Source organism: Phocoena sinus, chromosome 4 (genome assembly GCF_008692025.1).
Source record: "Phocoena sinus isolate mPhoSin1 chromosome 4, mPhoSin1.pri, whole genome shotgun sequence".
Classification (NCBI taxonomy): domain Eukaryota; kingdom Metazoa; phylum Chordata; class Mammalia; order Artiodactyla; family Phocoenidae; genus Phocoena; species Phocoena sinus.
The window spans coordinates 99,168,208-99,195,357 of record NC_045766.1 but is presented as its reverse complement, the minus strand read 5'-3'; the positions used below and the strand labels follow the sequence as shown (position 1 = coordinate 99,195,357).

Below are 27,150 nucleotides of genomic sequence, written 5' to 3'. Positions count from 1 at the left end.
CTTTGTTTCATAACTGTCTTTGATCTAGCCTGAAATTTGTGTAGTAGCTAAAATCACTTCTCCAAGGCAAAGCTTTTCTCTATACATCTCCTGTAGCTGTTTTAAAATAGACAGTAAAATGAATGTAACTAATACAAACTTTTACAATAGTGGTGTGGTAGGATTTTAGAGGCCAGCAATTATATAGATTGAAATAAATTATTTCAGCTAAAATTCAAGAACTACGTTAAGGGGCACAATTAATTGAGATTTTACATGTCAGAGGTTTACTTTGTGTTTTATCATGTGGACAAACCTAGCATTCTTCATGGTGTTGCTTTAAAGTTGGGGAGAGGGCTTCCCTGGTGGAGCAGTGGTTAAGAATCAGCCTGCCAATGCAGGGGACACGGGTTCGAGCCCTGGTCCAGGAAGATCCCACATGCTGTGGAGCAACTAAGCCCGAGTGCTACAACTACTGAGCCTGTGCTCTAGAGCCCGCAAGCCACAACTACTGAAGCCCACGTGCCTAGAGCCCATGCTCCACAACAAGAGAAGCCACCGCAGTGAGAAGCCCACACACAGCAACAAAGAGTAGCCCCTGCTCTCCGCAACTAGAGAAAGCCCGTGCACAGCAATGAAGACCCAACGCCAAAAAAAAAAACAAATTTATTAAAAAATTAAAAAAATAAAGTTGGGGAGAAAATACCTCATTTTTAGATACTGGAATACTGATAACTGGATTTCTTAGTTATTCATATGGGTTCTATAATGTTTTGTTAATTATATGTTTAACCTGAAAAAGTTAGAGCATACATCAAGTTTTTCTACCATACATTTTTGTAGCTGGGACCCTAAAATGTAACTAGAGAGCAGAATTGAAAACACTTTTGTATCATCTATAAGGATTAAGACAGAAACAAATTACTTAGCATTTAGTATCATTGCTTTACTTAGCCATTCATTAATTCACACAAAGTTATTAAACATACATCATTTGCCAAATCTTATGTAGGGCACTTAAAAATATGAAAATGGGGCTTCACTGGTGGCGCAGTGGTTGAGAGTCCGCCTGCCAGTGCAGGGGACACGGGTTCATGCCCCGCTCCGGGAAGATCCCACATGCCACAGAGAGGCTGGGCCCGTGAGCCATGGCCGCTGAGCCTGTGCATCCGGAGCCCGTGCTCCACAACGGGAGAGGCCACAACAGTGAGAGGCCTGCATACCACAAAAAAAAAAAAAAAAAAAATGAAAATGATGAAGATGTAGTGCCTGCCTTCAAATAGGCACTAGGTTAGTGGGGAAATAAATCAGTGCATATATCTTTATAATCTAATATGGCAAGTGATATGCTCAGGGCCCTTTGTCCCCACAGATCAGAGGCTAACTGCCCGTTCTAGCAGTAACGGGGTCCTGGGGTAGGTTTGCACTGGGGTTAACTTGGGAACTGAGTCTTAGAGGACAGAAGCTTCTGTCTGGGGCTGGAACCGAAGGGGAGAGAAAGGTGTGTGTTAAGGGCTGTAAGGCAGCATAGCATAGCATAGCATCAGAGCTCCCAGGGGTAGATTCTCCAAAAGAAGTTAGATGCTGAGGACATCAGGAGCTTTATGCTAGGGTTGAGAAAAAGTAGGGAACTCGTGCTAGAAACCTTTTTTGATTTCTGCATTCACCCAGCCAGTTTAATACTTACTCTGCTAATTGAAGAACTTAACAGGAGAGAGGATTTTTAAGGGAATTCTGTCATTTATTGACTTAAGTATATATTGAGTGCTTACTGCAGGCTAGACGTCTTGCCAGGTGTTTTCTTTACAACTTCTCTAACTCTGTGCTAAAAGTTGCTGTTCCAAATTCACATCTAAATAAAGGAAGAGAAACTCGCTATGATGCTCTGATATGGTGGAGAAATCAGGGATTAGCCATGAGGTACCAGTATGAGGCACAAAGGCAATGTGGTTCCTTCTAGTCAAAAACTCCTTGGAGATCAGAGCTAGAACTCAAGCCTCAGGCTTGTCAGCCCATGTTCGCTCCATTAACCACCGTGAGAGAGACAGACGTAATCAGGTGAGAGGGACAGTTCTGAGGAGCTCAGACATTCATGCTGGTTGACATTTATGTGCTGCTGGTCACGTCTGTATTATGCTTAATAAAGATAGGCTGAACTAAAATATTCTAGGATTTCCTTCCCAAGTTTGGACATATGAAGAATAGGAGTGTTTGAAAGATATACTTCACCATGATTTCTGGAATTACTGTTAAGTGTTACTAATTATATTTCCTGATACTCTCATGCTATTTCTTTTTGCAGACAAATGGATGGTAAACCAGAGAGGCCTGTAGTAACATATGCCACGTACCGAGGCCCCAGACAAATTAGGAAGTATTTGAAGCAGCAGACGGCGCTGGAAACCTTGAATCCCTTAGACAGAGAAAATGAAAGTTCTGACTCTAGTACGAGCACACATATTGGCCTTGGAAGTGAGATAGAGGCTGGGATGGTGTCATTGTCATCAGCTAGCACAGACATTTCTGTGAAAGGACAAGTGCTTAAAGGCCGGATAGAAGACTCTGATTATAATAAAATAAATATCAACCCAGAAAGCCATTCAACAAACAACCGAGAACTGTCTAGCACTGCTTCTTCTAGGGAGGTTTTAAATAAAAATGATCCTGGGGGACCTAAGAGAAGTCGGTCATCCCGTTCTGAGACTAACTCTAGCTCCACTGATGGAGAATTTGACTCACAGCACCATTTAAGCTGTATACCAGTTTCTCAGACTGACAGAAATTTGGTTTGTTCAGCATTGTTTACAGAAAGTAACAGTAGCAAAATTCCTTGCAGTCCAGACTTGCAGAGGACAGCAACACCAGAAACTACGGTAATAGAAAACAGCTCGATGATGAGTGATGGGACACTGGTGCAAAGAGAGGAGTGTGTTGAGCCTGAGAACCCTGCTGTTGCCGACTTCTCTGGTAGTAAATCTGATGGGAGTGACACTACCAAACATGGAAATACAGATTTGCCAAGTCCAAATAAATCAATTAGGCGTCAAGCTCTGCAGTGGCCAGAGAGTAAGTGTTCTGACAAGCACACCGAAGGTAACTCGTCAAAGCACGCTGCCAATCACACCAGCAACATTGCTCTCCAGAGACATGCTGTAACAGACACAGAACTTGTAAGTGAGGAAAACAGATTGTCTGCCCTGGACACACAGGAAAATTTGGCTCCTACAGAAATCAAACAAGAAACAGAAAGCACCTCAGTCGGTGAACCCACAACTTCAAGTCATGTAAAAGCTCCAGAAGGTAGAATCGAGTCATTACCCAAAGGTACTGACAAGTTGTTGGTAACAGAAGCCAAGAAGCTTGTTAGGCCACATAGCAAAATGCCTCCCATTGTTAGAATGAATGAAAAGGATGCTGCCTCTGTAAAACACACCAGTGAATTAGCCGTTGTAGCATGCTTAGAAAATAAAATATCACCTGAACTGAATAGAAATCACATTTCAGGATCTATTCTTGACTCTGAGAGTCGTCAGCAAGCCAAAGCATCACCTGATGCCAGGACATCTCTTAACCTTGACCATAAAAAATCAGATTTCAATACTTCATCTCCTACCTTTGTTTCCCGAGCTGGCATGCTGAGCAGGTTGGATATTCCTGTCTTAAAGAATGAAGGTTCCTCTGTGCTCATTGAAACTGGGGATGTCAGCATCATTGGTATTTCCCATCAGCCTCGTAAGTGTCAAGAAGAAAATGTGGCAAATCATGCCGAGGCCACAGACAGGAAGAGTCTCCCTGCTTGCCTTCATCCTGAGCGTGCATCTGCAATTCCTGAGTCCAAGGAAGTTCTTCCTGATAGTGAAAAATGCCAGTTTCCACTAGGTCTTGAAGCCAGTGACACCCACTTAACTGCAGTGGACTTGAGCTTTGAGTCCAAAAGCCTCTCTAAGGACCACAGTTCCACTTCATCTCAAGACCGTGATAAAGCAGAGTTCATGCTGTCAAATGCCAAAGCAAGTCAGGGCACTATAGGCAAGTCTGATTCTCTTTTCTCCTTGGAAACCAAAACTGATAACCTTGCAGAAATGTTGTCAACGTCTGAAGTTGACGGTCAGAACAGTGTTCCTATTGGGTCATATTCTGGAAGAGGAAAAACTCTAGGTCTCTCCAAGATATCTGTTCCCCAAACAGAGCCCAGAGACATTTCTCAGGATACAATCTCTTCTCCACTTGAAATTACAGATGTGCCAGCAAGTCCTCTTTTATCAGAATTGACTTCCCTAGAAGTTGAACAGCACAGAAGTTTTCAGTTAGTGCGTCATAAAGAGATTAAAGAGAAATATTCAGATGCCAGCCTTAAAGAGAATTGCCAAACTGAGGTTTTGCCTCCTGCCTCCAAATATCAAGGTACACAGGAAGCAGAGTTGGAAGCCTCAGGTAATTCTGCTCTTCTTCAAAGTAAAATACTTGGGACTTTACCTGCTGTTCATGATGGAAAAGTCACTAGGCAAATGGCACAGAACTGTGAAGCCAACACTTCTGTGATTCATCAACCTTCAGTTATCTGTGGGACCAAAAAGATTTCTGGTTTTTCAGAAATGGCACAACTCAGTTTAACTAATACTTCCCCCAAATTCCAAGAAACTGACAGCACAGCAGTAAATGCACCTTTTCCGGGCTCTGGTGTGAGTTTGGAAAAAAATGCGTTTGCATCTGAGGATTCAAATTTTCGTACTCATCCTTCTGTGCTGAGATCAGAAAAGAGAGCCTCATCTCACAGAAAGAAAGAGGGTGCTCATCTCCTAAGTGGTGGTATTGATGGCATGGCTTCTTCCTCCAGTAACTCTGAAGAAGTTAGCATGGTTACAAGTTCACAGAATCCCCCAAATGATTTTAGTTCTGTAAAAGTTACCATAGATGTCCCACATGAAGGTACCTCCTTGACTAACCTGCTGTACCCTGATAGCTCTTATTTGGAATTTGAAACATCTGTCCCAACAGGGGCAGAAGTGACCCCACTTCAGGACCATTTTGGGGATCATACTGGGATGGTATCAGTTGATTTCCCAACTGCTGCCCAATTTGACAGTCCTATGGAAGCAGAGACTGGAGCAGTTGCTGGGGCCCCAGCGTCAGTTAACAGCTCAAGCCAGCAGTGTTCCAAAGCATCTGCTGAGCACATAGAAGCAAGGAGGAGAGCACGTGAGCAACTTCTGGACCTCGAAAGTGGTTTATGTAAAAAGGCTGATACATTGATTGGTGAGATCTTTAATTCTGTCAGGGAAGAGCTAAAGTCCAGACGCACAGTTGATACCTGCCAGGAGTATATAGCCGTAGGCGGCATAATGAATCCAGGTACCCTAAAAGAAGACATCCTTGAGAAAAACCCATCAGAAGTGACACTGACAGGGATCCAGCTGACAGAGCATTTGGAAGAGCAGGCCGTGGAAAATATGTCTGAAGTCCAAGGGGAAGAAAAGGCTTGTGCTTCACCTGTGGTTGGTGAGAAGAGTCTCCTTTTTGATTCTGATAGAATGAATGTATCTTGGTTGTTAGAAGATCAAGCTAGGGAATTAGTCAATGAGATTATTTATTCAGCCCAAGAAACATTAGCAAATGATGCTCAGGATACCCGGGATTCTGAACTTCAGGCTAATACTTCAAAAATTCTGAACAGTGAGAGTGTTAAGCCGCTTGATATGGTAAGGGAGTTCTTAGTGTCAGAACAGGCAGTAAATCAAAGCACATGTGAAATTAGTGAAAAAGTATTAGGTAGATTCTTTGCTGTAAGTAACTTAGTTAGTGACGCGGAGTCAATTAAAGGAAGAGAAATTGTTCTCTACCAAAAATCCCCTTTTTCAGGAAATAGAGGTGGACAGTCTGATAGTATAAATTTGCAGGAGTCAGATACTGTTTTACTAGCTGAAGACACGCCCCATACAAGGTTAGATGATAAGTCAAAAACACATTCGTTGCTCAACAAGGACTGTAAAGAAAAAATGGAAATAAAGTGTGTTGATAATCACAAAACTGAGACAGAGGAAAGAAGAACTCTGGTATTAAATTTCACATGGCCTCCATTTGTGAATGATGACATCCATGTACCTGGGACATCTAAAAGCGGTTTGTCTGATACTCTTTTATGTATATCTGAAAAAAGCTTGCCAGGACATAGTAATAAAAGCGTACCCCTTGCAGTGTCAGAAGTAGGGAAAGTACACAAGAAGGATACTGAGGTAAATATAGGAAGAATTGAGCTTATACCTTCCATGGTAGAAATGGGAAAGCCAAATAAGAAGGATGCTGAATTGAATATTATGAAATATGAGGCAGTCCCCCCTATGTCAGAAGTGGGAAGAGCACATAAAGAGGATGCTGAATTGCATACCTCAAAACCTGAGCCAGCAACTGAAATTCTTAAAATGAGAGAAGCATACCAAATGGATGCTGAGAGCTATATTGAAAAAACTGAGGGATTACCTGCCATTTTAGGAATGGAAAAAGCTTATGAAATGAGGGATACTGAAGGGGATATTGGCAAAACTGACATAACACCTGATATGTCAGAACTGAAAAATGTCTGCCAAAAAGATGCAGAGGGAATCACTGGAAAGACTGAAGTGTTACCTGCTATGTTAGAAATGGAAAATGTTTACCAAAAGGATGCTGAAGGGGATGTTGGTCAGACCGGGATGACTTTGGTTATGTCAGAAATGGACAATTTCTACCACAAAGATGTTGAGGGCACTGCCGAAAAGGTTGAAATGATACCTGCTACACTAGAAATGGAAGATATTTACCAAAAAGATGCTGAAGGAAAGATGGACAAAACTGAGGTGATGCCCATTACATTAGAAGTGGTAAATATCTACCAAAAAGATGGTGAGGAGATCACTGGAAAGATTGAAAGACCTATGATGGACGTGGAAAACACTTACCAAAAGGATGCCAAAGGGGTTATTAGGAAAACTGAAATAGTACCTCCTTTTGTGTTAGAAGTGAAAGAAGCACACAAGAAGGCAGTACCTGCTTCCTTAGAAATGGAAAAAGCATGTAAGACAGATGCAAAAGAGACAATTGGAACGATTGTGTCCATGCCCTTTAAGATAGACATGGAAAGAACATGCCCAGAAAATTCTGATGGGACTGTCAGGAAACATACAGTGTTGTCCACAGTGGTAAACCTTGAGAAAACATACGGAACAGATCTGGAATTGCCTGTTACACAAGAAGAGGCCACGCCTCCCATATCTGAAGCTGAAAAAGCACCCCAAGAGGTTGCTGAAGGGAGTGGTGGAGAAATGGAGAAGGAGCCTACTGAAATGAAGGCATGCTTGACAGCGTTTGACACTAGACTCACCTCTTTCAGGGGTTATGAATCACCTATGCTAAGTAAGGATTATGAAGGCTACCCAGCCTTAGCAATGCCAGATTTTCAACCCGAGGCTACCATAGGAAAGCTAGACAGAAGAACGTCTGTTACTGCAGTACATAAGAAAATAAGAGATCTAGATTACGGAGATGAAAAGGAAGAGCCTAACCTAGCCTTCATTGCTCAGGATGAACAAGAAAGTTCTTCCTTTACTATATTATATGAAGAGCCTCTTCAAGATGAGGACAAGTATGCTACTGCAGAAGTAAGAAGAACACAGTCCCTCCTGATTCCTGACACATCTACCAACAGCATGCCTGTTTCCACGTGTGAAAGGTCTGAAAGTAGAACTGACCTCGTCCATCATTTTGAAAAGGAAACTAAATTAGGTGAGACATTCGATGATGATAGTTCAGAAATGTTCTTATCAGTAGAGGCCAAAAGGTACAAGATTTATCCCTTAGCTTTGTCTCCCATTTATGAGGATGACAGCTCTCAGGAGGACATTCTATCCAGCGAAATCTCACCTGGCCATCATGGCTCCACGAAATCAAGAGAGAGTGCAAACCAGTCCTCTTCTGTTTTATCGCTTCTCCAGTCAGTATCGGAGCGTTTAAAGATGAATTTGGATGAAGATGACAGATGGAGGGGAGGGGAAGAGGAGAAAGAGGAGGAAGAGCCATTGCACAAAGGAAGTCTGAGAGCTAGAAGGCGGGAAAATGTTATCTTCAAGCTGCCAGATTCTTCTATCGCATTTTGCCCTGATGATAACCAGGAAAGTACTGGCGTTTCTAAGAGTTCTAATCTGCAAGTTGGTCTGTGGCCAGAAAAGGCCTCATTTCTACAAAAATCTGACCTTACTTCCAAACTACATTCTTCTTTAAAGAGTGCTTATCATCAGTATTTGCAGACTTCCAAAATCCGTTCCTCAGAAAAAGGAGCCAGATTTGGTGGAATTTTTCAGGAACCGGTGTCAAAATATTTCTGTGCTCGAGACACCTCAGGCCGATTAAGCTCGTTCACAGAGGTAAGTTATTTTGATTATTAACTAGTGAAATAGTGCTTTGGATCATGAAATGATCTAAAATTTTATTAAGAAAATCAGTGTTGGGCTTCCCTGGTGGCGCAGTGGTTGAGAGTCCGCCTACCGATGCAGGGGACACGGGTTCGTGCCCCTGTCCGGGAGGATCCCACATGCCGCAGGGCGGCTGGGCCCATGAGCCATGGCCGCTGGGCCTGTGCGTCCGGAGCCTGTGCTCCGCAATGGGAGAGGCCACAACAGTGAGAGGCCCGCATACCGCAAAAAAAAAAAAAAAAAAAAAAATCAGTGTTTTGAGGTTGTGAAAGATTTAAAAACAAAATACCAGAGGTTACTTTGTTCTTTGAAGTGTATCATAACTCATGAATTTTAGCTGGACTGGTATATTTGAGAAAACAAAATTGCTTCATCAGAATTTAAAAGGCATAAGAGAGAAGCAAGTTATATCCCAGTTCTTTGCTAATTTTTAGTTTTCAAACTAAATTAAGTGACAGCATTCTGAGTTTCTCAAGGTACTGTATGTAGAAAAATTGTCACTTGCTGTTGAGCTTATGTGTCTCAAGAAAATATTTCACAATACATAAAAATATTTTAACTACTTAAAATATTTTAAGTCTTTGCTTGACAACAGTCTCTCACTGTAGTTGGTCTTGTTCTTGTTCATACATAGCAGGGCAATGAACAGACTAATTCAGAGAAAAGGAGATGAAAACATTATAGCTGGAAAATGTCATGAAATTCAATTACACTTTTCTTCAACTTAGAAATATTTAAATGTTTACTATAGACTATTCATTGAATATGGGACATTCCTTTTATTTTTTTAATATATTTATTTATTTACTTTTGGCTGCTTTGGGTCTTCATTGCCGCGCGCAGGCTTTCTCTAGTTGCAGCGAGCGGGGGCTACTCTTCGTTTCGGTGCACGGGCTTCTCATTGCGGCGGCTTCTCGTTGCGGAGCACAGGCTCTAGGCACGTGGGCTTCAGTAGTTGTGGCACGTGGGCTCAGTAGTTGTGGCTCGTGGGCTGTAGAGCGCAGGCTCAGTAGTTGTGGTGCACAGGCTTAGTTGCTCCGCGGCATGTGGGATCTTCCCAGACCAGGGATCGAACCCATGTCCCCTGCATTGGCAGGCAGATTCTTAACCACCGCACCACCAGGGAAGTCTCAGGACATTCCTTTCTGACATTCCAAGATCATGGAACTTTCTCTAGGATTCCCAAGGACTGTATCTGTAGTTTGAATACCCTTAGTAGCAAGTACTAATACTTGAATACCTACCAATAGCTTGCAAGGCAAGGTCCTTTTAAAAGAAAGCTTGGTATTTGAAGAAATGTTTCTTTAATGGTTCCTGATTTCCTACTAAGTCAAGTGCAACCTCTTCACTCTATGACGAGGTCCCCAAGTCTTGTTTGCTTAACGTTCTCTCTTTGTGCGCTGGTTCTGTGCCCTGTAAGATGTCTGCACTTTTTCTCAAGATGGTCTCTTCCTGGAATTTTTTTCTTTACTACCTCCACACCAACCTGCCACATTTCTTCACTTTCTGAAGTCCTGTTTTTCAAGGTCTGCTCCATACCACTACTTCACACAAGCCTCTTGGGAACCACCTTCTGCCATCACCTCACCTCCATGCTGGTGCCATTTCTCTTGACTTCCATAACTTGGCATTTTGATTGTATTTTACCTGAGGGTTTAACTCAATCCCCCACCTAGAAGAGACATGGGAATGTGATCACCTGTTTCCCCTTTCTAAGCTGTAAGCTTCTTGAGGGCAGAGACAAAGCTTTATTTTCCTTTGTATTTACCTTTAGATCCCTTACAGTACCTAGAGGTGCACCTTGTAATGACGCCCACTAAATAAATATGCGATGAATTGGATCTGTGACCGCTAAGAAAGTGAACTGTATATCTTTCTGTTTATGTTTCTTAAGGCTTACTTCTTCCACTTTTATTATTTCAGAATGTTGACAAACAAACTCTGAAGTGTAACCCAAGACCTGGGAAGGTAAGCACAAGTTTCTTAGGTAGACTAAAATAAAAGAAGTAAGGTTACTTTTACGTTTGGGAGTTTAAAGTAAGTACTTCTAACTGACTTAGAACATGATTGTTTTACTCAAGGATTTAGCATCTAAAGTAATATTTTTATATATTTAGGATGTTTTATTTTCTACATTCTAGGACATTTTGGAATTTTAAATGCATTCTTAAAATTATTGTGCCTACTTACTGTGTGTTGCAGCTGGTTATCTATGATCTCCATGGAAGTAAATATAAACAAGAGATCTACTGTAATATTCCCGATGCTACATCTTGGTCCTTTCCGAATGGGGTACTGATAAAAGTTGTAAGGGGCTGGTAAGAGATCTCTTAAAATTTATAGCATTTTCCCCCTAAATTAAGTGTTTTCTTGCTGTTTATGCTTTATGTTTTTTGTATCGAGGTCACATTCCTTTTCCTCTAGAATAACTGTTTGAAACGTTATTTGTATTTTATAACTTAATTGTTCTCTTTATTTACTGTGACAGAAAATATAGGTTGTTTTTAGTACTTACAGCCTGCAGTAAGTAGTAAGTCCTAATATATACAGTATATATAATCAGTACCATTTTGTAACTGCATTATTAGCAGGACAGATTTGGCAAGTTTAGTTGAAGGCTTCAATTGAACGAAGCATAGCTTTGAAAATGAGTTCAAAATTTGTGGGACACTAAGGAATGTGAAGGCCACATGCTTAAAGTCATTTGTATCAGGCTTCCATGGTGGCACAGTGGTTAAGAATCCGCCTGCCAGTGCAGGGGACATGGGCTCGAGTCCTGATCCAAGAAGATCCCACATGCTGTGGAGCAACTAAGCCTGTGCACCGCAACTACTGAGCCTGCGCTCCAGAGACTGTGAGCCATAACTACTGAGCATGCGTGCCACAACAACTGAAGCCTGTGCGCCTAGAGCCCGTGCTCCACAACAAGAGAAGCCACCACAATGAGAAGACCGTGCATTGCAATGAAGAGTAGCCCTCACTCTCCGCAATAAGAGAAAGCCTACACACAGCAACAAAGACCCAATGCAGCCAAAAATAAATTTTTAAAAAGTCATTTGTATCACTGATCTGCTCAAGAAGTGAAAGATTCTTTGTATGGTGTAAAAATGATGGAAAACCTCATTTGTTATTATGGACCATGTCCCCTGGACATGTGGGGGCCAGAGTTTCTTTGTCCAGTGTTTGCGTTACCCACTGGTCAGTCACGTTAAAGCAGTGTTGTGTAGTATATCTTCATGTTATAAAATGAGACACACGTGCTCTATTGTCCAATGACAGGAAAATTAGGGTAGAAGTGGAATTTGGAATTGTTAAGCTGTTGTTTGTTTGTTTTTTGGGTTTTTTTTTTGCGGTACGCGGGCCTCTCACTGTTGTGGCCTCTCCCATTGCGGAGCACAGGCTCCGGACGCGCAGGCTCAGCAGCCATGGCTCATGGGCCCAGCCGCTCCGCGGCATGTGGGATCTTCCCAGACCGGGGCACGAACCCGTGTCCCCAGCATTGGCAGGCGGACTCTTAACCACTGTGCCACCAGGGAAGCCCCAGCTATTGTTTTTCATGTAAATGTGTATACAGCATCTGTAAAGTGTATGTATACATAAATACAGGCACAGGCATAGACTGTGGTGCTGTGTTCAGGAAGTATTACTTCCAAGTTCTGTGCACTTTTATTCTTCACTCTTTGCTTATCCTTACATTAGCATATTTATCATTGTTTCAAAATAGGATTATATGCTAGTAGTGGAAAATAGCCCAGATATTAAAATTTAAGTAGAGAAGATGGTCTGTGAATTATAAATATCATTTGTTTTATGCCTCGTTTCTTAGAAAATTAATTATAACTGATCATGCTTTCATATTTGTTCAGCTGGATTTTATATGAGAAACCACATTTCCAAGGTCAGAAATGTATACTAGAAGAAGGGGAAAAGGTGTTAAATCATGACTGGATCCTTCAGAACAGAAAGCATCCACAAAGAAACTTTGTATTGGGGTCTATCAAACGTGTCTTAAAGGTAATGGAGCAGTTGATTTTATCCCTATTTTTTATTTTGTTTGTCATGTAGTAAAGCTGTACTTTGTTCCAGCAATGCTAGGAAATGGTTGCTAATATTTGTGCTAATTTTATTAATCTTCATATCATATTGATAATTTTTTGACCAGATATGCATAAAGTGTTAAGTGAATGAAAATTTAAAATATTACATATAATCTGGCACATAAAATGTTACATGTTATGTATATGTATTTTTAATAGTAGTAGGAGTATACCATCCAGACATCTTTAGGATAAGATATTTACAAATATATCTTTTTCTAGTGTAGATTTCTATTCCTCATTGTAGCTGTGTGTGTGTGTGTGTGTGTGTGTGTGTGTGTGTGTGTGTGTGGTGTTTATGAGAAAGGGGGAGAGAGATGAGTGTTAGAAGAAATTAGAGAAGGAAGGATGGGGAGAGGAAGCGAAAAAGTGTTGCTTTTTTATTTTCTGTTTAGAAAATATTTAATACTAAGATGAGGAAGGTCTTGCCACATAATGAAACATTTTGTGGGAAGTGCCTTGGTGCTTTAGAGGAGGGGTGACTTAGTGATAATGACAGAATTCTCCCATGTATTCTTAAGAGTTCCTTCAGCAGTAATGTAGTACATGATTTAGCGCAGTGACTCCTGTGACAGTCGTGGACATAAATATTTTTCAAATTATGGAGATTCCATTTATATGCTAAAAATGTCTAAATTGGAGTGGACCCTATCATGATGACTTGAATCAACATTATTTAACCTTGATAGTTGCAGATAGCATATAGAAAAATAAGAGGACATACAGGAAAACTCATATTATCATAAAGGAGTGTCTGCATGAATTAATACCTTCTGCAAAACTGTTAAACAAACCTTTGTCTAACAAATGTTTGTGTCTTCTTTTGGACCCAATACTGTGATAGGCACTGGGAATAGAAATACAAGTGATGTACGGTCTTGTACTTCAGATTGCTCAAAGTCTAGGTCAGAGACAGCTGAATCACATGACCATATGATGTGAGAAGTACTCTGCAGGGCCCTACAGGTGCTCGAAGAAGAGGTACCTCACCCGGAGGAGGTGGTACCTGATTGGCATCTTGACTGAGTGAACAGGAGTTAGGCAGCACGGGAGATGTGAGGGAGTCCCTAACAGAGCCACATGTGTCAGATACTGAGGTGAATGTTGGTGGCTTGCTGGTACTTCAGGGAGATTGATGGCTACAACATAGAGGGCAGTGTTCGTTTTCATTGAAAAATTTAACCGCAAGCAGTTCAGCTCAGCAAGCAGCATTTGAGCGCTCACATAATTAGCTAACTCACGAGAAATTCCTTGAAACAGATAATTAGTTTGTAGGTGGAATCTTCTAAGATTTAAATAATGTGTGGTTTTGTGCCTGCCTTGTGAATGTCAGGCACTGTGCCAGGCCTAGTGGGGGGAAAAAAAAAGATGAATAAAGTATTGTAAGCAGCAACCTCCACCCAGAATCAAGCAACAATAAAATCAAACAAAAATTCAATCTGTTGAGCCTGGGTATATAAATGGGTATTTGCACTTCCGCCATTTGCTTCGAATATATTATAAGAAAGAATAAGTCATACTTGCATTTTTTTCTTCTTCCACTGTTTGTTTGTGGAGTCATTTTTTAAATTGCAGTGTTAGTGCCCGCTTGTCTTGGACATGCTCACAACTATTAGTGAGGAAGGAAAATAAAACTATTGAGCATTGAATGGAAAAAGCATTAGCATTGTTCTAAATATTTTACAAAGCAAGAATCAGGCATCAAACTGCTTCCTTTCTCCCACCTTGTCAAAATTCTGCCTATCGATAGCTTCATTTTCCTGGCAGCCATTCCAAATTCACCTAGGCCTACGCCAGCTTTATCTTGTTTCAGCATCTTTTAGTGGCTCTAATCTGAGTAGTCAAACTTCTAATGTTCTTTTTTTTTTTTTTTTTTAACATCTTTATTGGGGTATAATTGCTTTACAATGGTGTGTTAGTTTCTGCTTTACAACAAAGTGAATCAGCTATACATATACATATGTTCCCATATGTCTTCCCTCTTGCGTCTCCCTCCCTCCCACTCTCCCCATCCCACCCTTCCAGGCTGTCACAAAGCACCGAGCTAATATCCCTGTGCCTTGCGGCTGCTTCCCCCCAGCTATCTACCTTACTACGTTTGTTAGTGTGTATATGTCCATGACTCTCTCTCGCCCTGTCAAAACTCACCCTTCCCCCTCCCCATATCCTTAAGTCCGTTCTCCAGTAGGTCTGCGTCTTTATTCCTATCTTACCCCTAGGTTCTTCATGACACTTTTTTCCCTTAAATTCCATATATATGTGTTAGCATACGGTATTTGTCTTTTTCTTTCTGACTTACTTCACTCTGTATGACAGATTCTAGGTCTATCCATCTCATTACAAATAGCTCAATTTCATTTCTTTTTAAGGCTGAGTAATATTCCATTGTGTATATGTGCCACATCTTCTTTATCCATTCATCCGATGATGGGCGCTTAGGTTGTTTCCATGTCCTGGCTATTGTAAATAGAGCTGCAATGAACATTTTGGTACATGACTCTCTTTGAATTTTGGTTTTCTCAGGGTATATGCCAAGTAGTGGGATTGCTGGGTCATATGGTAATTCTATTTGTAGTTTTTTAAGGAACCTCCATACTGTTCTCCACAGTGGCTGAACCAATTCACATTCCCACCAGCAGTGCAAGAGTGTCCCCTTTTCTCCACACCCTCTCCAGCATTTATTGTTTCTTGATTTTTTGATGATGGCCATTCTGACTGGTGTGAGATGATATCTCATTGTAGTTTTGATTTGCATTTCTCTAATGATTAATGATGTTGAGCATTCTTTCATGTGTTTGTTGGCATTCTGTATATCTTCTTTGGAGAAATGTCTATTTAGGTCTTCTGCCCATTTTTGGATGGGGTTGTTTGTTTTTTTTGTTATTGAGCTGCATGAGCTGCTTGTAAATTTTGGAGATTAATCCTTTGTCAGTTGCTTCATTTGCAAATGTTTTCTCCCATTCTGAGGGTTGTCTTTTGGTCTTGGTTATGGTCTCCTTTGCTGTGCAAAAGCTTTGAAGTTTCATTAGGTCCCATTTGTTTATTTTTGTTTTTATTTCCATTACTCTAGGAGGTGGGTCAGAAAGGATCTTGCTGTGATTTATGTCATAGAGTGTTCTTCCTATGTTTTCTTCTAAGAGTTTGATAGTTTCTGGCCTTACATTTAGGTCTTTAATCCATTTTGAGCTTATTTTTGTGTATGGTGTTAGGGAGTGATCTAATCTCATACTTTTACATGTACCTGTCCAGTTTTCCCAGCACCATTTATTGAAGAGGCTGTCCTTTCTCCACTGTACATTCCTGCCTCCTTTATCAAAGATAAGGTGTCCATATGTGCGTGGGTTTATCTCTGGGCTTTCTATCCTGTTCCACTGATCTGTCTTTCTGTTTTTGTGCCAGTACCATACTGTCTTGATTACTGTTGCTTTGTAATATAGTCTGAAGTCAGGGAGCCTTATTCCTCCAGCTCCTTTTTTCGTTCTAAAGATTGCTTTGGCTATTCGGGGTCTTTTGTGTTTCCATACAAATTGCGAAATTTTTTGTTCTAGTTCTGTGAAAAATGCCAGTGGTAGTTTGATAGGGATTGCATTGAATCTGTAGATTGCTTTGGGTAGTAGAGTCATTTTCACAATGTTGATTCTTCCCATCCAAGAACATGGTATATCTCTCCATCTATTTGTATCATCTTTAATTTCTTTCATCAGTGTCTTATAATTTTCTGCATACAGGTCTTTCGTATCCTTAGGTAGGTTTATTCCTAGATATTTTATTCTTTTTGTTGCAATGGTAAATGGGAGTGTTTTCTTGATTTCACTTTCAGATTTTTCATCATTAGTATATAGGAATGCCAGAGATTTCTGTGCATTAATTTTGTATCCTGCTACTTTACCAAATTCATTGATTAGCTCTAGTAGTTTTCTGGTAGCATCTTTAGGATTCTCTATGTATAGTATCATGTCATCTGCAAACAGTGACAGCTTTACTTCTTCTTTTCCGATTTGGATTCCTTTTATTTCCTTTTCTTCTCTGATTGCTGTGGCTAAAACTTCCAAAACTATGTTGAATAAGAGTGGTGAGAGTGGGCAACCTTGTCTTGTTCCTGATCTTAGTGGAAATGCTTTCAGTTTTTCACCATTGAGGATGATGTTTGCTGTGGGCTTGTCATATATGGCTTTTATTATGTTTAGGAAAGTTCCCTCTATGCCTACTTTCTGGAGGGTTTTTATCATAAATGGGTGTTGAATTTTGTCGAAAGCTTTCTCTGCATCTATTGAGATGATCATATGGTTTTTCTCCTTCAATTTGTTAATATAGTTTATCACATTGATAGATTTGCGTATATTGAAGAATCCTTGCATTCCTGGAATAAACCCCACTTGATCATGGTGTATGATCCTTTTAATGTGCTGTTGGATTCTGTTTGCTAGTATTTTGTTGAGGATTTTTGCATCTATGTTCATCAGTGATATTGGCCTGTAGTTTTCTTTCTTTGTGACATCCTTGTCTGGTTTTGGTATCAAGGTGATGGTGGCTTCGTAGAAGGAATTTGGGAATGTTCCTCCCTCTGCTATATTTTGGAAGAGTTTGAGAAGGATAGGTGTTAGCTCTTCTCTAAACGTTTGATAGAATTCACCTGTGAAGCCATCTGGTCCTGGGCTTTTGTTTGTTGGAAGGTTTTTAATCACAGTTTCAATTTCAGTGCTTGTGATTGGTCTGTTCATATTTTCTATTTCTTCCTGATTCAGTCTTGGCAGGTTGTGCATTTCAAAGAATTTGTCCATTTCTTCCAGATTGTCCATTTTATTGGCATAGAGTTGCTTGTAGTAATCTCTCATGATTTTTTTTATTTCTGCAGTGTCAGTTGTTACTTCTCCTTTTTCATTTCTAATTCTATTGATTTGAGTCTTCTCCCTTTTTTTCTTGATGAGTCTGGCTAGTGGTTTATCTATTTTGTTTATCTTCTCAAAGAACCAGCTTTTAGTTTTATTGATCTTTGCTATCGTTTCCTTCATTTCTTTTTCATTTATTTCTGATCTGATTTTTATGATTTCTTTCCTTCTGCTAGCTTTGGGGTTTTTTTGTTCTTCTTTCTCTAATTGCTTGAGGTGCAAGGTTAGGTTGTTTATTCGAGATGTTTCCTGCTTCTTAAGGTGGGCTTGTATTGCTATAAACTTCCCCCTTAGAACTGCTTTTGCTGCATCCCATAGGTTTTGGGTCGTTGTGTCTCCATTGTCATTTGTTTCTAGGTATTTTTTTATTTCCTCTTTGATTTCTTCAGTGATCACTTCATTATTAAGTAGTGTATTGTTTAGCCTCCATGTGTTTGTATTTTTTACAGATCTTTTCCTGTAATTGATATCTAGTCTCATGGCGTTGTGGTCGGAAAAGATACTTGATACAATTTCAGTTTTCTTAAATTTACCAAGGCTTGATTTGTGACCCAAGATATGATCTATCCTGGAGAATGTTCCATGAGCACTTGAGAAAAATGTGTATTCTGTTGTTTTTGGATGGAGTGTCCTATAAATATCAATTAAGTCCATCTTGTTTAATGTATCATTTAAAGCTTGTGTTTCCTTATTTATTTTCATTTTGGATGATCTGTCCATGGGTGAAAGTGGGGTGTTAAAGTCCCCTACTATGAATGTGTTACTGTTGATCTCCCCTTTTATGGTTGTTAGTATTTGCCTTATGTATTGAGGTGCTCCTACGTTGGGTGCATAAATATTTACAATTGTTATATCTTCTTCTTGGATCGATCCCTTGATCATTATGTAGTGTCCTTCTTTGTCCCTTTTAATAGTCCTTATTTTAAAGTCTATTTTGTCTGATATGAGAATTGCTACTCCAGCTTTCTTTTGGTTTCCATTTGCATGGAATATCTTTTTCCATCCCCTTACTTTCAGTCTGTATGTGTCTCTAGTTCTGAAGTGGGTCTCTTGTAGACAGCATATATAAGGGTCTTGTTTTTGTATCCATTCAGCCAATCTGTGTCTTTTGGTGGGAGCATTTAGTCCATTTACATTTAAGGTAATTATTGATATGTATGTTCCTATTTCCATTTTATATATTGTTTTGGGTTCGCTACTATAGGTCATTTCCTTCTCTTGTGTTTCGTGTCTAGAGAAGTTCCTTTAGCATTTGTTGTAAAGCTGGTTTGGTGGTGCTGAACTCTCTCAGCTTTTGCTTGTCTGTAAAGGTTTTAATTTCTCCATCAAATGTGAATGAGATCCTTGCTGGGTAGAGTAGTCTTGGTTTCAGGCTATTCTCCTTCATCACTTTCAGTATGTCCTGCCACTCCCTTCTGGCTTGTAGGGTTTCTGCTGAGAGATCAGCTGTTAACCTTATGGGGATTCCCTTGTGTGTTATTTGTTGTTTTTCCCTTGCTGCTTTTAATATGCTTTCTTTGTATTTAATTTTTGACAGTTTGATTAATATGTGTCTTGGCGTGTTTCTCCTTGTATTTATCCTGTATGGGACCCTCTGTGCTTCCTGGACTTGATTAACTATTTCCTTTCCCATATTAGGGAAGTTTTCAACTATAATCTCTTCAAATATTTTCTCAGTCCCTTTCTTTCTTTCTTCTTCTTCTGGAACCCCTATAATTCGAATGTTGGTGCGTTTCATGTTGTCCCAGAGGTCTCTGAGACTGTCCTCAGTTCTTTTCATTCTTTTTTCTTTATTCTGCTCTGCAGTAGTTATTTCCACTACTTTATCTTCCAGGTCACTTATCCGTTCTTCTGCCTCAGTTATTCTGCTATTGATCCTATCTAGAGTGATTTTAATTTCATTTATTGCATTGTTCATTGTTGCTTGTTTCATCTTTAGTTCTTGTAGGTCCTTGTTAACTGTTTCTTGCATTTTGTCCATTCTACTTCCAAGATTTCGGATCATCCTTACTATCATTATTCTGAATTCTTTTTCAGGTAGATTGCCTATTTCCTCTTCATTTGTTAGGTCTGGTGGGTTTTTATCTTGCTCCTTCATCTGCTGTGTGTTTTTCTGTCTTCTCATTTTGCTTATCTTACTGTGTTTGGGGTCTCCTTTTTGCAGGCTGCAGGTTCGTAGTTCCCGTTGTTTTTGATGTCTGTCTCCAGTGGCTAAGGTTGTTTCAGTGGGTTGCGTAGGCTTCCTGGTGGAGGGGACTAGTGCCTGTGTTGTGCTGGATGAGGCTGGATCTTGTCTCTCTAGTGGGCAGGTTCACGTCTGGTGGTGTGTTTTGGGGTGTCTGTGGCCTTATTATGATTTTAGGCAGCCTCTCTGCTAATGGGTGGGGTTGTGTTCCTGTTTTGCTAGTTGTTTGGCATAGGTTGTCCAGCACTGTGGCTTGCTGGTCGTTGAGTGAAGCTGGGTGCTGGTGTTAAGATGGAGGTCTCTGGGAGATTTCCGCTGTTCAATATTATGTGGAGCTGGGAGGTCTCTTGTTGACCAGTGACCTGAAGTTGGCTCTCCTACCTCAGAGGCAGAGCCCTGACTCCTGGCTGGAGCACCAAGAGCCTTTCATCCACACGGCTCAGAATAAAAGGGAGAAAAAGTAGAGAGAATTAGTAGAAGTATGAGGAAAGAAAGAAGGAAAGGAGGAAAGGAAGGAAGGAAGAAAGAAGCAAAGAAGGAAAGAAAGGAGGGAGGGAGGGAGGGAGGAAGGAAGGAAGGAGGGAAAGAAGGAAAAAAAGACAGAAAGAAAGATGATACAGTAAAAATAAAATAAAGTATAATATAGTTATTGAATTAAAAAATATTTAGAAAAAAAAAAGGGACGGATAGAACCTTAGGACAAATGTTGGAAGCAAAGCTATACAGAGAAAATCTTACACAGAAGCATACACATACACCTTCACAAAAAGAGGTAAAGGGGGAAAAATCATAAATCCTGCTCCCTGAGACCACCTCCTCAATTTGGGGTGATTCGTTGTCTAAAGGAGGGAGGGAAGGAAGGAAAGAAAGAAAGAACGAAGGTAAAGTATAATAAAGTTATTACAATTAAACTTAATTATTAAGAAAAAGAATTTTTAAAAAAAAGTCATGGACGGATAGAGCCCTAGGACAAATGGTGGAAGCTAGAGTATACAGACTAGATGTCACACAGGAGCATACACGTACACATTCACAAAAAGAGGAAAAGGGAAAAAAATCATAGATTTCGCTCCTAAATTCCACCTCTTCAATTTGGGATCATTCCTTGTCTATTCAGGTATTCCACAGATGCAGGGTATATCAAGTTGATTGTGGAGCTTTAATCCGCTGCTTCTGTGGCTGCTGGGAGAGATTTCCCTTTCTCTTCTTTGTTTTCACAGCTCACAGGAGCTCAGCTTTGGATTTGGCCCTGCCTCTGCGTGTAGGTCGCTGGAGGGCGTCTGTTTTTTCGCTCAGACAGGACGGGGTTAAAGGAGCCGCTGATTCGGGGCCTCCGGCTCACTCAGGCCGGGGGTTGGGGGATGGGAGTAGGAGGGGCACTGCGTGCGGGGCGGGCCTGCGGCGGCAGAGGCAACGTGACGTTGCGGCAGAGGCCGGCGTGACGTTGCACCAGCCTGAGGCCCGCCGTGCGCTGTCCCGGGGAAGTTGTCCCTGGATCCCGGGAACCTGGCAGTGGCGGGCTGCACAGGCTCCGCGGAAGATGGGTGTGGAGAGTGACCTGTGCTCGCACACAGGCCCCTTGGTGGCGGCAGCAGCAGCCTTAGCGTCTCCCGCCCGTCTCTGGGGTCCGCGGTTTTAGCCGCGGCTCGCGCCCGTCTCTGGGGTTTGCGTTTTCAGCCGCGGCTCGCGCCCGTCTCGGGGGCTCGCGCCCTCAGCCGCGGCTCGCGCCCGTCTCTGGGGTTCGCGCTTTTAGCCGCGGCTCGTGCCCGTCTCTGGAGATCCTTTAAGCAGCGCTCTTAAACCCCTCTCCTCGCGCACCAGGAAACAAAGAGGGAAGAAAAAGTCTCTTGCCTCTTCGGCAGGTGCAGGCTTTTCCCCGAACTCCCTCCCGGCGAGTCGTGGTGCACTAACCCCTTCAGGCTATGTTCAAGCCGCCAACCCCAGTCCTCTCCCTGAGCTCCGTCTGAAACCAAAACCCGAGCCTCAGCTCGCAGCCCCGCCCGCCCCGGCGGGTGAGCAGACAAGCCTCTCGGGCTGGTGAGTGCCGGTCAGCACCGATCGTCTGTGCAGGAATCTCCCCGCTTTGCCCTCCGCACCCGTCGCTGTGCACTACTCCGCGGTCCCGAAACTCCCCCCTCTGCCTCCCGCAGTCTCCGCCCGCGGAGGGGCTTCCTAGTGTGTGGAAACTTTTCCTCCTTCACAGCTCCCTCCCACTGGTGCAGGTGCCGTCCTTATTCTTTTGTCTCTGTTTTTTCTTTTGCCCTACCCAGGTACGTGGGGAGTTTCTTGCCTTTTGGGAGGTCTGAGGTCTTCTGCCAGCCTTCAGTAGGAGTTCTGTAGGAGTTGTTCCACGTGTGGATGTATTTCTGGTGTATCCGTGGGGAGGAAGGCGATCTCCGCGTCTTACTCTTCCGCCATCTTCAAGGTCCCCCTAATGTTCTTTAAAGAAAATACTTTCATGATGTCTTTGTTTTGCCGTGAATAGATAGAGCAAGTAACAGAAGATGCCATCAGTCATCAGCAGTTGTAGATTCTGCTCAAGGGTCATCTTTGCCCCCAGTGGAAATAACTGGAGGTGGGGTAGCAGTGCAGCGAGTCTTGAGTCAAGTGCTTTCTTTTCTCAAACAGAAAAAAGGAATATTGCGCATTACTCTGTTTATTACGCATTTAATATTTATTTTCAAAGAATGACATTTCCTTCTTTCAGAAGTTACTTAGGTTGTGCCCTCATTAATGAGCTGAGAAGAGAGAGATCTGTTGTTCGATCAGGGACTGGAGGTATTTCATGTAAGGTGGAGGCAAGTTTTTCTTACTGTTTTTGTAATTCATTCCCACCCTGTTTCTCTCCTATAGCTTTGTCTCCATTCCTACTAGTTGCTTTAATAGTCTAAGCTTGTAGATTTCACCAAGATATTATAAAGTATATCATGACTAGAAAAGTCTGGGAGGAAGCCATATAAATTCTACCAGGAGTAAACTGCTTCTTGTTGCTAGGTTACTATAAGGTGCCCTTCAGTTACTAGTGTTTACTGCCTTTGTCAAGAATTATGCAAATCTTGCAAAAGACATTACTTCCGTGAATAGCCACCATGGAGAAAATAGAACTCATCAGTGAAATCTTTTTCAGTCAACTAGAGAAAAAAATTTGTCCTCTAGTAAAGATAGTTGAGAGCATAAGCATTTTTATTTTCAATTTTTAGCCATCATTATGCTTTTTTCCATTATCTGTTTCCTTCTGTGTTGTGGTAGACTCACGCCTCTTAGCTTTTTCCCTTTTAAAATACACCACCCAAACATTGTTTGTATAACACAATGCAGAGGAAACTTATTTGTGTGAGACACTTGGTTATGTATTCTGTTACTGTACCTCAGATCCCTGGGGGAACATTAGTATGGCAGCATTTTAAATAATGTTACTAGAGCTCTATTTTTAATAGCAAACAAAAGAGTCTTGAAGATTGACAGGTGACTTCTGGAGATTTCTGGCTGTTTTTTAAATGAAACTTTAGAAGGAAATATACCTTTTATACTTTAAAGGATATTTTAGGTTATACCTTTTTACCATACTGCATTTTAGAACTAACTTTCTGAAAACAAGATGTATCAACTTGCTTGCTTTTACAGATTAATAAGAATGATTAAGAATGATTAATAAGAGAACTCAGTTTGAAGAAAGATTAAAAAATCAGAAAATTGCAGTTTTAAAATTGCAAAGCAGATTATAATAAAAATATAATTGTTTAATAACTGTCACCTCTAACTGTTATTGCATTTACCTATTTTATTAAAGCACAATCCTTTGAATGTCACAATGTCTTGGATAAGAACTATGCTACTGAAACTTGAGTTGTGTAATTAAACATTCATGATTACTGAGATAGATTGTGTGTTCAGACAGAAGCACATCTGTAGTTTTAGAGAAGAGAAAAATAATTGTGGTTTTGATTCTTTAAGAAATGATAAGGTATTTTTTTAATTAATTTATTTTTGGGGGGTCTCTCCCATTATTCTTTTTTTTAATTATTTTTTAACATCTTTATTGGAGTATAATTGCTTTCCAATGGTGTGTTTCTGCTGTATAGCAAAGTGAATCAGCTATACATATACATACATCCCCATATCTCCTCCCTCTTGCGTCTCCCTCCCTCCCACCCTCCCTATCCCACTTAGAGGTGGTCACAAAGCACCTAGCTGATCTCCCTGTGCTCTGCAGCTCCTTCCCACTAGCTATCTATTTTACATTTCGTAGTATATATAAGTCCATGCCACTCTCTCACTTCATCCCAGCTCTTTTTTGAGTTAGAACTTGACTACTGAAAACAAACTTATGGTTTGCAAAGGGGAAACGTGGCTGGGAGGGATCAAGTAGGAGCTTGGGATTATCATACATACTACTGTATATAAAATAGATAACCAACAGGGACCTACTGTGTAGCACAAGGAACTCCACTCAGTGTTCTGTAATAACCTATATGGGAAAAGAATCTGAAAAAGAATGAATATATATATATATATATATATATATATATATAAAACAATCACTATGCTGTATACCTTAAACTAACACAAGATTGTAAATCAACTATATTCCGATAAAATTTAAGAAAAGATTTTCGTAAGTAATAATACAGAAAATTTTGTCTTTAGTTACAATAAGGAAAACATTTACCAAGGTTAGAGAGGCCAGAAGCAGAGGTAGTATGGATACCAGTATGACTGAAGAGTTTTGAGGAGTTAGTATAGCTCACTGGGTTGTTGCCATATTATAGAAAGGAAAACAGAAATATAAATTTGAAATGCTTGGGTCTTGAGCCAAGGAGTATGATGAGGGAAGTGGTGTTCTCACAGGCCCAGCTCTATAAAGAGTAAGCTTACTCGACTGGTGGTCTAGGCCCATAATCAAAGTCTTGGCCTTGATGAAGAACCTTGACAGTGGAAATTTTAAAGGAAAGTTTGACAGGACATGGTGACTGTGGACATGTGACGGAGTATAGGTTCAAATTTCATAATGCCTTTCTTCTTCAAACCAACTTGTACTAAAGAAAATAAATACCACAAGTAGGAAAACATTTCCTTTGCCCTCACCTCTAATTCCTATTTCTTTTGTCAATATAAATTGGATAACATGCTGAGGGAGCAGTGCCTCTCTGTTATTTATTTTTTATGTTCCCCATGAGATCAGCTTTTATTTAACTCCCTTCCTCCCTATGGCTTTGTTATGCTTCTAAGAAGGAAGGCTTACAGACTCTTGGCACTCAGATAGTTTGGTAAATCTGAACCTTGGTTAATGGAGCAAGACTTTTAAAAACAAAGCAGAGAGAATTGGAGTAATATTTTTTCAATCAATAATATTTATAATTTTCATGTTATCAACGTAACTCCTTAGAAAAATTTATTTTAACAGACTGGTAAGGAGAAACAGTACTTCCTTTAGGCTGTTTTTGGATAGAAATTCAACTGAACAATGAGAATAATTGTAACTGCATGTCCAGGGTGTTGAGAATACTGGAGTGTGTGTCTCTAGATATTTCAAAGCCAATTTTTTTTTCAGGATTGCAGCATTCCAGAGATAGAACTTTGCCCACAGTCTGACCCAGCATGTTGTCCTATCTACCTACAGCAAGCAGTCCCCAATTTGGAAGAGCTGAATATCCCCAAATCTGTGTCTTTTACTGTGAAGTCAGGAGTGTACGTATCCGTTTCTCTTTATTACAGTGATTGCTGGTTACCAAAGTTAACTTTTTGTTTAATGTTTCAATCGGTGACATACACATTTCTGAAGTTTTAGTTAATTTTACTGTTTATACTTCTGGATACCCAAGGAAGACTTTTGCAGGGATTAAAACAGATTCTATCTTTTTTCGGATCCAATTAAGTCTTTGATATATGACTCACAGGAGCAGGTACAGATTCTCAGACGTAGTTCTTGATAGATGCATCCATTGTCTTTTCATCCACCAGACTGTGGGACTGAGAAATAAATACATGTCCCTGGCCTAAAATTCTGGAGCCTGAGCTATTTGTAGAGTGTCTCAGTGCTGATAGTTATTGAGGGCCTCGTAGGACCAGGGACATGGCACCTTTTTATTACGCCTCTATTCCTGGAAGACAGGTAGAGCTGCTCTCATGTCATAAATGAGGAAATTAAGTGGCTTGTCCCAGGCTACCAGTTGGTAAGCATTAGATTTGATACTAGGCCTTTCTGATTCCAAAGGTATCTTCAGGACTGTGGATCTAAACTCAATCTTAATTCAGTCCCAGATTGGCTTAAATCATAAGTTTTGTGATGTCTGGTTCAACATGGATCCTTCTCTCTTTCAGCATTTTCATCTGCTCTGGAGATGGTTAGTGTCGAACTTGGGGGTCACTGTTGGACATCTTTCTTCATCTCCCCCAAGTGTAGATTAGAACTGTTGGGCAGACCCAGTAATTGACATGATCCTGAGAAATGTCTGTAATTATCAAGTTTAGCTGGTTGCTAAATGGGTTTTTTAGGAATCTTATTTCAAATGCTGTTCCTGAGGCAGCCCAAGAACTGATATTGATTCTAAAACTGTGGATCAAAGGTATAAAATGCTTAGTGGAATCCCTACCTCTTATTGTCCTAGTTTAAAAAAGAATGGAATATAGTGGAATGGTTTTTATTTTTCAGTTACATCCTAATTGTAATTGTTTCACACTTTTTAAATATTGGAAAATTCTAAAGAAAGCAATGCCAGTGCTTGGAAAACGTATAATAAACTTAGGATAGTATCTGAATGTAAGTACTTAACAACTTGTTCACTCATTGTTATATGCTGTCTGGCAATGTCACTTTGAGTGTGTTTTACTAGTGTAATTCTGTGACAGAGGTTTCTTTTACTTTTTGTAGCTTTTCTTTTTTTTTTAACTTTCAACTCTTACAGAACCAGATTAAGGTATTCCTATTATACTTTAACCAACCATTCATTTCTTACTTAGTTGGCTTGCCTACCCGGATATTAATTTCAAGGGGCAAGCCACAGTTTTGGAGGAAGACCATGGACTCTCTGAGATTTCTGCAGCAGAAATGAAATCATTGCATCCACTTCAAATGGTAAGCATATTTAAAAAGAAGCATTTTCCCAAGTATCCATGAATTCAAAATTAAGATAGCTCTGATGATTGGTCATGCATCTCGGTCTTGAGAAATGTATACGTATACTACTGAATGGGCAAACTATTCATACACTGTTCTTCTGTTTCTTTCAGTGTGTGCGAAAATATTTTAATGTTTTCTAGAAGACAGATGTCTGAATTTACTTTGTGCTAAATTTATCACAGTACAAGCAGTTTCTTTATAGTAGTCTTCTGTGAAAATTTTGCAAAGTTCTGAATTTGTTTTTTTGATGCTTATTAGAAAATTGCTTGTTGGAAATTATACTCTTCCATTGCAGTAATGAATGATAAGTTCAGCATTAATAATGGGCAGTTCTGTCAATAGTTGCCTTCTTAAAAGTAATAAGTGCCTGCATTAATGATTTATTTTGTTGCAAACATTTTTACTTGAGGGGCAAACTTCAATTAAATGGTACTAT

The 27,150-nt window shown here is 40.4% G+C and overlaps 1 protein-coding gene across 2 annotated transcripts in view; it reads left to right on the top strand.

Moving 5' to 3' along the window:
* Window positions 1-27,150, top strand: part of CRYBG3 (crystallin beta-gamma domain containing 3) — a 120,040-nt gene that overhangs the window by 34,296 nt on the left and 58,594 nt on the right. For both annotated transcript variants that reach the window (XM_032630101.1, XM_032630102.1), the window contains 6 exons: window positions 2,282-8,375; window positions 10,347-10,391; window positions 10,626-10,741; window positions 12,290-12,437; window positions 25,146-25,282; window positions 26,555-26,669. In XM_032630101.1, the coding sequence (XP_032485992.1) occupies window positions 2,282-8,375; window positions 10,347-10,391; window positions 10,626-10,741; window positions 12,290-12,437; window positions 25,146-25,282; window positions 26,555-26,669 (6,655 nt within the window). The remainder of the gene's footprint in view (window positions 1-2,281; window positions 8,376-10,346; window positions 10,392-10,625; window positions 10,742-12,289; window positions 12,438-25,145; window positions 25,283-26,554; window positions 26,670-27,150) is intronic.